Raw genomic sequence first — 12,736 nt, forward strand, 5'->3', positions numbered from 1 at the left:
CAGTGATAATCTTTCTCTGAATATACTTTTTTTTTTTTTTTTATAACAGTCGTAATACATTTCAAAATCACATCAATCTCAATTTCATATTAATTTTTAAAATAATTTCCAGTAAAGATAAAAAGACTCGAAAAAAAAACAAAAAAATGTTTTGACACAGAAACAGGAGCAGTGCTGCAGGATGGAGGAGGCTTATGCTGCTCATCTGCTCCACACATTTATTTTTTTCAGCAGAAGAAACAAATTCCTGTTTTTGAAGAGTCATAGAAGTAAAACAGCTACAGACATCTGGTCTAAAGAGAACACTAATCGTTTCAGAGAGATTTCATAAAAATAAATGCTGAAAAAAAAAAGTGTACTCTAAAAAAACAAAAAAAACAAATCCCAAAATATTATTTAAAAAAATTTCCTTTTGTGAGCAGCGATTAAATTGTCTGTTCGAAAACATCCTTCTGGGAAAAACAGACAAAAATAAAACTGCAGACAGTCATAAGTTTAAAAAAAAAATCATGAGAATTAGGCCAAATTTAAATGAGGCGAGGTCAAATTTATATTTGGCAAGCACACATATTTGAAATATATGAGTTTCAAACACGTGAAACATGGACCAGACACAATACAGTGAGGTTTTTGCAAAAGTTTGAAGCAAAGTTATTAAACCTCAATTGAATATACTCCAAAGTAGAGTAATCTAGTCCTCAAGTTATCAAAAATGTCTTTCTCTTATTCATTCCTACCGCAGTGATGCCTTTTAAGTGTTGAACGTTAAATTTTCCCATTATTGATTACTGTTGATGCACAGTAACCCATTCATGTCAGAGACTGTCTGACCTACCCTTTCACTTTTTTTTTTGTGTCATTTGTGGTTTGTTCTGGTTGCAGCCGGGCACCAGGGTTCCTGTACTTCACTGTCACCGGAGTCTACTAGTCGGGCTCCCCCGTGGTGACTGTTCTGGTGCTCCGTCCTCCTCGTCGCTGCTCTCCACAGGCGCCGCGAGCAGCGCTATAGCTCGGAGCGAGAGCGGGAGATGCGAGGGCCTTTCCTGATTTCTTTCCTCTTCTCTTCTTTCCTCCTCCTCTTCTCCTCCTCCCTCAGGATCTTCTGGAAGGCTTCGGCCGTGTGGAGCACCTGAAGTAGAGGAGAGAGGGCGACGGGGGTCGGATTCAGATTGAGGCTGCGTGCCAATCGACACGGATGCGTCTTTACTCACATCGTCTCGCTCCGTACGATACGGGTTTATGAAGTCGGGGGCTTTCTCGGTTATTCCCAGCTCCTGTGACATCTGAGAAATAAACAGAATAATTAGATGACAAAGACAAGAAAAGTGGGTGAGGAGGCACACCATCACTTCTTCAAAGAGAGAAGGAATTAATATGATGCACCTTCACTTATCCTGCGGCTTTAAGTCTATTTACTGATATTTGGAGAGAAATAACAAACACTAAACAGAAAAAAACGAATCAATATTTCTTCTTTCATATATTTTTCCCTCTCATTTCAGCTCTGAGCTACATGAACTGGAGAAGAAACTAAACATTAAGAGTTGTCTTACTGAGGAACAACCAAACTACTGCTGTTGGAGTCTCAGAATTAATTCACCATATAATCCTCTTGGCACATTGCTGAAGCCACAGATTAATCCCACAAGACTTTAGTTCATTAACCCACACATTAAACAAGGAATACCACTTCATCTGCACTCGTCTTTTCAGTTTCAAAGGTCACAATACACCACGGTCAATTTGATGCCTAATGACACCTGCTGCAGCGATAGCAGAGGGGTGTTAGCTGACATTAACTACGCACGCTGACAGCCGATAGCGCTGATGTTACTTCTACATTACAAGCCTCATTCACTTCTTGTTGCTTGGATCAGATTTGGTAATCTTGGTGCTTCTTATGCATAATCAGGATTGAACGACATCCATCCCTGATGTGAACGCACCTGTCCTCTGAAAGATGGAGAGTTGTCTACGTCACCAACCAACAGAAGCATCATCAGTGAACGCAACGCAGGACTGTTGGTTCCCGCTGACAGCAAACAGCCGATCAGGAAGGGCTGACAATACGTATTGTTGATGTTATGTCTCCTGAATTCCAAACTACCTGATCTCATTATATTTAGATTCAGATTCAGACGACTTCATTAATCCCAAGTGGGCAATTCATCTTGACAGCTCCCGTCCCCTTACTGAATAAATAAATTACCGAGAAACACAGTCACACTTCCTTGGATGTGTGCTGGGAAGCAGCGACTGATTAAAGAGACTCAAATCTGATTTGGGAAGATTGGATTTTTGTCTTCACACAGCCCTGAAACACAATTTATCGACTGCAGTCTGGGCAGTAATGTTCGATATTCGTACATATTGAAAATTGCAAAAGGGAATAACACCGAATTATTATTATTATTATTAATAATAGGAAATATAAACTGAGCAGTGAGAAGAATAAGACATTCACATCTCAAGGTCTTTACCTCTAGTCTGAAACCACGTCACTTCTTCAAGCTTTTCAAACTGCTTTTTCCAAGCAACCAATCTGTCTGTCCGTCTGTCTGTCTGTGTCACCCTCCCTACCTTCAGAACTCAAACATGTTACAATTCACACGGAAAAATACTCTGCCTTAAAGGTACGATGAATGCAACAGAACAATGTGATGATATGCTTTAACAGGTGACGTCAGCAGGGTGGTTATCGGGGTTTGGGGATTATTCGGCCTTACAAGAGTGAGGACATGTTGGTGGGCTCCTCCTGTGAAAACACCAGTCTGGTTACAGAAATTCAGCCCCCAGCGAAGCAGGCCCCCCCAGTCCGAGTTCCGGTCGTAATAGTGGTGGACAATCCGAGGGAACCGCAACGCGACGTCGCCGAAAAACGCTGTGTTCTCCACCACGTGAGAATAAGCTGCAGAGAGGAAAGAGAGAAACAGTTACTTACAAGACAGAAAACAGAGGAGGGTGTTGTGATGATATCTTTGCGCCGACAATGACAAATACAAAGATGATGCTGATAATTACTACAAAAGGGATGAAGGCAGACAGAGGCGTTTAAGGTAAAACAAATGTCTCTGGTACCAAAAGGAAGCGGATGGGAGGAATAAACCTGACAAGAGGCAGCAGAGTGGAAGACAAACTAGTCTGAGGTGTTGGAAACAAGAGTCGGAGTGTGAAAGCTAAATTAGAGATGATGCTAAAGAGAAAGGATTACCTCGGAAGAGTGAGAGAAAAAAAGAGGTGTAAAAGTGAGTCATACCTTCTTTGATCTTATCATCCATCGGGAAAGGGTCATGAGGCTGCATGTTAGCCGCGACCAGGATCTGTCTGGAGTCCTCCAGCACCTTAGGAGGGAGAAATGAGAACTTACAGATGGATGGATGAATGGATGGATGAATGGATGGATGGATGGGTTAAAAAAAAACGACTTGATGAAAACATGAGGTTTAAATAAAGTTAGGCTTTTCAACCCCGTCTGACTGTTGTCTCCCTTTCAAATTTCACTTTGTGTGATAATGTGGTTTAAGATTAGAGTTGGCGCAGCATCAGTGGGGATTGCATATGGAAGAGATGGAAGCGCACGCAGAAAAGCTGACGAAGCGTTTCAGACTCTGAAGGTTGCCTATGCGAGATGTCCTTGAGAGGCAGGCGGACGCGTGGGGAACCATCCTGGGGGGGAAAAAATGAGGCAAAGCTCTGAGCTCCATGTGAGGGAATGTCGATCTGAGCCGCCGGGCCCGAATTAACGCTCAAACCAACGTGGAGGGGAACACGCCGCTGAATGTAATCATGGGATCTGGAGCTTTCTGATTCTCTGCTGGGCCGAAAACATTTCTTATCCTTCAATCTGCTGAGAATCCAATGAGGATGAGCTGCTTTTGTTTTTACTGGAGTTGCATAAAAATCAAATTTTTGTGCTTTTCTGACGGGAAATAAAACAGAACTTCCTTTCTAAACCCCCATCCGTCCTCATCTCCCACAACATTCAAAGAAAATTGCACGCATGTATAAATTATATAAAATAAAACCCACAAAAAGTGCAATTTAAAATGCAATTTACTGTAGACAAAGATGCACCACAAATAATGTCTGAGAATCTGTCCTGATGAAAAGAAGGGAGACGAGCAAGGCCGTTTTTATTCTAATAATCCTGATCAATTTCACTGTTGCCCAATACTTGTGTGAGGTCATAACTTCACACACGCATACACACACACACACCCTACCTTGAACAGCCCTTTCAACATGATATCTATGATCTTGTACTGCTGATTAATGTCGTTCAGCTCCACCAGGTTCTTCAGCGCGTTCAGCTGATCTTTCCTCTTGGTTTCAAACAGCCGCTTGTCTGATTTAATAGGTCAGGAGGACACCAATTCTCCACATGGCCATCACTCACTCGGCAACACACACACTCACGCATCCATCTGTCACATGAAAAGAAAGATGTATTCATGAGCACGCACAACCCCTCGCGACTTGCCATCGGGGCATTTTGGCAGCGACCGGCGGCGGCGGCAGAAGGATACAGATCTCCAGGTTGGTGTCGTGTCTCGGCCTGTGCGCGTCCAAGTCGGCCGAGGTGAAGGCGGCGGCGGCGATGAGCGCCAGGATCACGGCGCACGCAGTCTGCATGGCCAGCGGAGGTCTGCAGGAGGAGAAGCCACGGGGCATTTAGCATTTGTTAGATGTTAAAAAGACTGGAAAGAAGCTGCGGGATTTAGATTCACTTAAGGATTCATTTCTGTCTCCAAAGACGGCTGTGGAGACATGCTGGGAGGAAATGGCCCATAAGTAACAGCACAGACGCGTCTCATGTCGCCCCCCCCCCCCCCCCCCCCCCAGAGAAACTTTTTCTCTCTTAACACCCCCTCTTCATCCTAAGCTCCTAAGCAGTGGTCTTCTTCAGCCGTTTCATCCACTCATCACTTCTTTTCCCTCTGCGGCTTTTTATACATTTCAAAGACGGGGGGGAGGGGGGGTCGACGAGTGTGTGAAGATAAACAGCTAAAAATAGATCCTGATCAAATGAAAACTTAATGACAGACAAATTTTTAAGGAAACATTAGCACAAATCACGAGTGTGGGGGGGGGGGGGGGCATGTGTAACGCTGATGATCGCCAGGAAACATACCTCACCTAATTCATGCATTATTGAGCAAAGGCTCCTCCACCAGAGGGATGCAGATGGATTCGGGGCGCTCGGGGGTGGAGGTGTACAGGGAGTCAAACTGTGAGAGGTGGGAGGGAGATTCGAAGGTGAGAGACGAGCTGGAGGGGGAGGAGGGTGGTGGAAAGCCTCTTGGAAGAGGGTGGAAGAAAAAGACCCGGCGGGAAACAACAGCTTTCCTGGTGAATATTTCATCTAACTTTTCTGAGACACGGCAGTAAAAGTGAAAGATGCACCGAGAGGGGAGGGAGAGGCAGATAGAGGACGAGTAGACGGCTGAGCGTTTGGATAATGAGCACTGGGGACTTGAATTTGTTCTGACAGAATTAATCTTTACAAGCAGAGGCTGCTGATATCTTGAACACAGGCAGGCCTGGGAAGCGCACAAAAGGTTTCAGGGTGTGAATGTTAAATCAGACGACATGAATCTCTCATATCAGAGAGCAAAAGCAGACCTTCTTGAAGATCCATTATTCCCTCTACGGATTACTGACTGACCGACAGCGATTGTTCGAAAATCAAAAAATTCTTCCAGGAGCTTTACGATTCAACAAATCTGAACATCAGATCTCAAGATGACATCCTGGATGAGTCTGACTGACGTGAGAGACCGATCTGAAATGCTGACTCTTACCTGCCGTGGCCTGAAATGATGGCCGCTGTGTTCACAAGTCTCATATTTGACTACAAATTTATTTCTTTTGTATTTTTTGTTACAGTCAGCAGAAACAAGTGTCACTGAAGACGGTCGAGTGAAGACGGCGTTCGATTAAAACCAATTTGTACAGTCTGAGGACATGTTTTGGGGACCTTCCCAGCTTCCTGGGAAAAAAGCTCCACGCTACACATTTATTTCTAGATAACAACCTCAGTGACAGGTGGGGGGGCCTCGTCTCCACGTACAGTAGGTCTGACAGATAAAAACACTACTGCCACCGACGCATCTTAACACATCCAACACCTATACGGAGCAGCTGTTGATGTTTCCATCAATGGGCTTTTCTGAGATTTTAAGTAACGTCAAAAGGACATTAAGAGTGGATCAATCAGCTCTAATGTGGCTTCGGCGGCGACCAAATGAGTCTGAATGCATCCATTAACTGTAAGCAGGCAACCCTGAACGCACAGGAGGATCACTTTAGAGTGGAGCAAGGAAATACACGGGCCCTGCACTCACTGTGGAATCAGATTAGACCTGGCAATGGGCTGACCGGATGAGAGCGACTGTTATTCACGACGTTAACCTTCTGCTGTGCAGCTGAGGGACGACGGAGGCCTTTGACAGATAAGACACTATCATCCACTTGATTCCTGCTGTAGCAGCAGCGGAGATATCACCCTTCCTTCTCTCACTGTTTACATACCAGGCGTTAAAAGCATATGCATCCACAGCCTAACACTCATTACAGCAGCATTAATGGAACACAGTCTGCATCAAGTCTGACTGCACATTCTCTCCCTGATGGATCCTGGATCGGATGGATTTCCCTCTCGCTGACCTCATTGGTGGGAACGCTCAGTTCGGATCTTTCACTCGAGGTGTCACTCATGCTGGCAGGGATGTGTTCTCCTCCAGGAGGTCTGAAGGCAGAGGTTCATACTGAAGCCGTGTAAACCCGAATAAATCTCTCAACCAGAAATTTTCCTCTTCATCAAAAACAAGAGGCTGAAGTCGGATTTCCTGCGTGGGAGACCCTGGTTCCATTTTTGTCAGCAAGTAGGCATCAGAGTGTAATTTTACAACAGCTCTGTGGAGATAGCTCTACTCTGCAGAGTGAAGTATACTTCTGATACTCTACGATGCAATGCAATTTGCTTTTCTCTCCAAACTTGTGGGACTAAATCGAGAACAATGTCTTGAAAAACATCCTTCTACTGGGAACAGAAAATAATCCCACTCTGTTAACAGACTCTTTGGCATTCAAGAGGCGAAAAGTGACCCTTGAGATGAGAGCAACTCCTGACAAGATGGAGCAATCATGATGTTCATCAGCAGAAGTGGATCCAGGATTCCACGGAGGATGCTGCCCTGCTGTGGGGAGTGAGGTTCAAGGACTGGTACACCTCTCTCTCTCTCTCTCTCTCTCTTTGTGACTTCTGATTTATCACTCATGCAGCTACAAAATCGAATACAGACACGCGTAATGATGATGATGATGATGGTACAATCTGGACAAAGGCTGTCATTGCATACGATTAAACGACTGCATGTCCCCTACCTGACCCACGCTCCTTTCAGACGTGTGACCGTCCGGCGGAAGTGATCAGCGAATGTGCTAAATCACAAGAAGACAATTACGCGTTTAATACCAAACTGACATCACGTTGACCGGCGACACGCAAAAAACACAATTTAACATTCAACGAAACATGTGTCACAAAAATACATTTAACGCAAATTTATGTGTAGCGGCGGCTTCCACAAATGGTGCGCTTTTTGGGAACGAAGCAAGTGTTTGGAGTCCTGAATCCATTCCGCTCCTAATGCCCCGTCGGCGGTGATCGAATGCCGGGCACTGGACGCGCAAAACTCGCGGATCACTCACCGTGTTGTAGCGAGAAACGGCGGCGCCACACGGCAGCGATTAGCGCACAGCGTTTGCTCCACAGAAGTGCAGTTGAACCTCTTTTATCCCCACGCCACGCGTTTAAGGTCAGCTCGCCGCCGAGGAGAGGACGGGACCGTCGCTGAGCCCCGCTCGTTCCTCAGGTGACTCGGTGGAGGTGTTCATTTACATACGGCTCCAGCTGCTCCACTCCTCCAGCGCCACGATCACACCGACAGCCCCGCCGTGGACGAATGACAGCCAGCCAGCGCCGAACACGGAGAGGAATGTTGTTTCCGCACGGACGGTTTAAAGGGGGACACACCGCCAGCGAGCATGGGGTGCGTTCCGCTTCGTGCGTTTCCCTCCGTATTGCTGCTGCTAACAGTTGCAAAGCAATCTATTCAATCCACTTTCTGTATGTTTATTTATAACACTTATCAGTTATTTGTCACGATTAAATCAAACTGAACCGTTTATGTTTACAGTTTATAACTTTTTCTGTAAATACTAAAATCTTCTTTAACTATTGCAGTCACTTAGTGAGTAAATCTTTAGTGACTAATATCTTTGCTGCTGTGAAATGTGATGCACATCCAATCACCAGCTTTCCTGGTGGAATCTTAGCCCCATTCCTCATGGATTAAGATCTCCAGTTCTGCAATTTTCCTGGTTGACACCCTGCCATTAACATCTCACATCAGCTAATATCAGCCAACCAGAGAGTTTCTGAGTGGTTCAGGTCAGGAAACTGTGACGGCCTACAGAATAGGTCTGAGGTCTGCTTGAGATCACTGGTCTTAAGCATCCAATGACACCAAAGCTTCATCTTCCTCACAGATGGTGTGATGTTTTCTTCTCAGATTATCATCTGATCCTCTGATAGCTCCAGCCTCATTCTGCCTCCTCCTGCTGATCCAGAGACACTGAAAGATGTAGTTTTGTTTCACTGCTTCACAGAACACCATCCTTACAGTTTTGTCCACTTACCTCCTCAGGAATCTGGTGGCAGGAAGTTCTTACCTTGATAACTTTCAGTGCATTTTCTATCTTTTTGTGTAGTTTAATTTGCTTCAGCCTTTAATAAAATGTTCTTTCACAATTTTGCAGTTTCCTTGACACTCATAAAGTAAAAATCTAAAACTTTGGGACTCAGCTGGTGAAGTCAGTCTATGAAGGTTAAGAAATAAGTTGAATTTTATGCACACATGTGCCACGGACGATGACGTCTTTGCAGCACATTTATAACAGCACCTCCTCAGCAGCGAGGCCTTGATCTCCTCTGTCACTGTCAGACACTCCAGCGTCCTGTCGGCCACCTCACTCAGACTGACAGCTTTGCCAGGATAGCGAGATGTCAGATCAAGATAACTGCTGCTATGCCTAGGTCAATTACTTTCATTTCCACGTGTCACATGAGTCACAGTGATTTGTTCTTCCTTTACACCTTTGCTCACAACCCCTTGGATGTCCAGAAAGTCAAATAGTGTTTTAATTCAACAGCGGTTTTAATTCGCCAGACATGAGTGTTGTTACAGAATCAAAGGCGAAGACGTGACTGAACGACACTAATGGAAGGATTCACCTTCACCACTTCTATCACTTCAAACTATGAACCCTATAATTACCTCAAGAAAAGTAAAACTACAAGATATATAACTGACATGTCCTTTGGGCGAACAGAGACACCCAGTGCTGCTTAAAGAGCCACAATCGAAAATGGGAATTAAAAGAAATCTAACAATAGATGAGGAATAAAGCAAACTGTCAAACTGTCGTTGTGACATCAGCGTCCGCTGGAACATTAGTCTGTTTTCACTGTAAAGTCAGACAGACAGATGGACACGTCTCCAACAAGCCTGAGGACCGTAGTTAAGAAGCAATGAAGCAAAGTCAGGAAGTAGCCGAATATTCCAGAGATCAAACTGCCTTAACTAGAACTCTAATCAGGTTCACATGGATTGTGTTTCCTGATCATAGAAATACGTTTTAATTAATTTTTTTCATCACAGTTGAAAGGAGTATTTGTTACTGTTAATACAAAACAAGAACAATAGGCTATTGTTAAAAAAAACAACTGACTAATGAAGCTAATATGAAACTTCTGAGTGTGTGAGTGTGTGTGTGTGTGTGTGTGTGTGTGTGTGTTGGCGGGTGAAACAAGACGACTGAGTGTGTACTTGTGTGCAAGAATCAATCAACATGACAGATGTACCGAGCCCTTCAGTGCCGACTGTGACTGAAACGCAGCAACGACTGTGTTGTTCAACATGCTGTCAAAGAGATTAAGTGTAAAGCCCAGCGGATATTCAATGATCATCAGCGAGTGTGTTCATGTGTCGCCGCTTTCACAAACTCGCTGAGGCACGTTTTAGGTTTAAGCAGAGCAGTGCATCTAAATGTCACGTACAGCGGTGGTGATCGATCGATATATTCAAGCCAGTCGGCCTGTTATTGTGACAGTTCAGTTCAGAATTCAGAGGATACAAGATGCCGCTGCGTCGACAGGGGCTGCAGCTCTCTGCTTCTGAGGTCTGGGAGCTGAGGGCCTCCATCATGCTCCTCGCTCTCTGTCTCTGCTCCTCTCCGACTGGAGGCTCCAGCACATTGCTCTGGATCTAAATAAAAAGAGGAATGAGAATTTTAATTTCATCCAATTTGATTCAAAAGAATGTGGAGAGAGGAAAGCAGTGATGACAATAAAAAGGGAGAATGAAAGGAGCAGAGCGGGACAATACAGCGAGTACAGTGAAAAAGCAGGCGAGGACAGAGATGAGAAGAAAAATCCTGAGGCTGGTAAAAAAGAATTGACATCTGAGTCTCGGATATGAAACGTGTTTTCACAGACAAAATGAGAAAAAGGTAAGTTAACATCATGCAGGATAACGTCTCTCTCTCTTTCTCTCGCTTTGAAGCAGAATTCAGTGACTGCAGTCTGGTTCTGTGAGCCATAATGTTTGATATTCATACATATTAAAAATAGCAAAAGGAATCTACACTGAATTCATATGATTAATTATGGGAAATATAAACTTAACAGTCAGGAGAATAAGACTTGTGCACATTTCAAGGCCTTCTCTTCTATCCTGAAACCACGTCACTTCAGCAGAACATGAACCTCCTCTACAACCCAATCAAAATTATTTATTGCTGTTAAACATGCAGGTGATGAAATTCAAAAAGGCTGTGAAGCAGACAAAACAGCTACCACATATAGGCAATAAAGAACAATAAAAACTCACCGTAAAAAGAAACAGGAAAGTGAAAATGTAGCCAAAAATACTGAAATTCATGAGAAGACTTAAATGAGAAAAGTCACTGTTTGTTTCCAGCGGGTCAGTCGTCCCTACGGGTATCCATCCTTTGAAAACAAAGACGATTGTTCAAGCGTGTTTAGGAGGAGCCGTCTAGAATCGACCAGCACAGAAGCTGCTCCTCATCAGCTCCTCCGAAGGATTCAGAGTTCACAATGGTATAACATCCACAGCTACTTTATCACATCACTCAAATCTCCTCTCCAAAGAGTTGGCCACATGCTCAAGCTGGCAGACAGTCTGAAATACACCAGTAAACCTAAACGTCTTCATGCAGCAACGAAAAAGCATGTCTGATAATACATACAGGCTTCCATAAATATTGTGTAGCCCTTAAAGGACATACACGTTCACACAATATCGATAGCTGCAGCAGGAGAAGTACGATTAAAGCACCGAGATGCCTCAGAGATCCAAAGGATGAAAGATTTATCCTATATGTGTTATAGTACATTTTTCTGAGCTAGTATGACTACATAAATGGTGAAGACAGCTGGTTCATACAGAATAGATAGCACCTACTTCAATACCTCAGGGCTGTCAGGATCAGAGTACTCAGTTCAGCATACTAGTCTGACATGAGCAATTTTTGATTTGACAAAAACAAGGCTGCAACAGATGTGGTGGGTAGAAAATAGAAAAAGAAAAACAAAACAAGTCTGGAAACATAGAAAGTGAGTGCTGCACCCGAAGTTGAAGTCATTGTTGTTTGGTAAGAGTTCTTATCAAGTGACTCCAGAGGACTCAGATGTATTTTGAGGAACAGGTAGGTGAAGGAAAGGGCAGACCGGAAAAAAAAAATCCAGTAATTGAAAAGGGCTCAGGGGGAAACAAGGGTGAATGAAGTAAAGTTAGTGGGGTGAGAACAATTTGGAGAGTGAAAGAAAAGTAGAGAGGAAGCAAGGGAATGGGGGAGGGAGGGGGCAGAAAAGACTATTAAGCAAACACACTCAGCATGCATGTTGAGTTGACTGTTCAAAACGCTGTTTGTTGAGACAATAGTTAACAGCGACAGCAGCCAGTCTCTGGGCTGCGCCTCCATCACACAACGTGAGGCTGCAGGAAAACAGCTCAAGCTCACGCTCATCTCAAATCTCTCCGTTTTTTCCAACACCTACCCCTTTTTTCATACACCAGCTAAAAACCATCAACAGGGTGAGATGCAGTCCTGATTTTCCAATAGAGAGTGTTTTGCAGGGTCAACCAGTTCAATATCGGTGTTAGTTTGTGATTGAATAAACAATAACCTCTTCAGTTCGTATTTTGTGCAGCTCCTCTTTGTTTCATTGAATAAACTTTAATTTCTGACAGTAAAAAACAAAAATATGTGACGTGACTGCAAGCTTGTTTGACATTTTCTTTTTTAGAAATACAACTATCCCATCCTGATTGTTCATGCTCTTCATCAGTCATGTCTAACTGCTTCTAAAGCTAATCAGATTTTAATTTGCTCTCTCCTTGTCTATTATTGCCAGCACACACAAAAGACACAAAAGGTGTGTTTGTGTGCAGGCTTGTAAGTTAACCAACAAGTTAAACTTTCAAACCGAGGTCACTAAACAATATTCACCTCTGATCTGTGCCACAGTTGTTGCTTAATTTAATTTTTTAAAATTTTATATACTATTTTGATCCCCAAAGGGAAATTAAGAAAGCACACTCTAGTTCAAACGCATGCATACATGTTAGTGAGTACAGACCCCTGTAGC

General features: G+C 43.8%; 2 protein-coding genes across 2 annotated transcripts in view; both read right to left on the bottom strand.

The window, feature by feature from the left end:
- Positions 1-36: 36 nt before the first annotated feature.
- ccdc134 (coiled-coil domain containing 134) lies at positions 37-7,979 on the bottom strand. Its single transcript, XM_068337524.1, has 7 exons — positions 7,714-7,979; positions 4,527-4,645; positions 4,224-4,345; positions 3,257-3,341; positions 2,727-2,908; positions 1,212-1,283; positions 37-1,129 (listed from the first exon to the last, which is right to left on the bottom strand). The coding sequence occupies exons 2-7, from the start codon at positions 4,630-4,632 to the stop codon at positions 1,004-1,006; spliced, it is 693 nt and encodes a 230-aa protein (XP_068193625.1). The 5' UTR covers positions 4,633-4,645; positions 7,714-7,979; the 3' UTR covers positions 37-1,003.
- Positions 7,980-9,208: 1,229 nt separating this feature from the next.
- Positions 9,209-12,736, bottom strand: part of LOC137610028 (meiosis inhibitor protein 1) — a 48,329-nt gene continuing 44,801 nt past the window's right edge. Inside the window, exons 31-32 of the mRNA XM_068337434.1 lie at positions 10,201-10,331; positions 9,209-9,572 (exon numbers count right to left, since the gene is read on the bottom strand). Of these exons, the coding sequence (XP_068193535.1) occupies positions 9,518-9,572; positions 10,201-10,331 (186 nt within the window). The 3' untranslated portion in view covers positions 9,209-9,517. The remainder of the gene's footprint in view (positions 9,573-10,200; positions 10,332-12,736) is intronic.

Source organism: Antennarius striatus, chromosome 16 (genome assembly GCF_040054535.1).
Source record: "Antennarius striatus isolate MH-2024 chromosome 16, ASM4005453v1, whole genome shotgun sequence".
Lineage (NCBI taxonomy): Eukaryota > Metazoa > Chordata > Actinopteri > Lophiiformes > Antennariidae > Antennarius > Antennarius striatus.

What these genes read in the sequence shown, in the direction of transcription:
- ccdc134 (XM_068337524.1), bottom strand. Translation starts at nt 4,632, where the DNA reads ATGCAGACTGCGTGCGCCGTGATCCTGGCGCTCATCGCCGCCGCCGCC. An exon ending in TGTTGAAAGGGCTGTTCAAG is followed by an intron (nt 3,342 to 4,223) that starts GTAGGGTGTGTG and finishes CTCCCTCCTAAG; the next exon opens with GTGCTGGAGGACTCCAGACA. An exon ending in GGATGATAAGATCAAAGAAG is followed by an intron (nt 2,909 to 3,256) that starts GTATGACTCACT and finishes TCCTCTCTGCAG; the next exon opens with CTTATTCTCACGTGGTGGAG.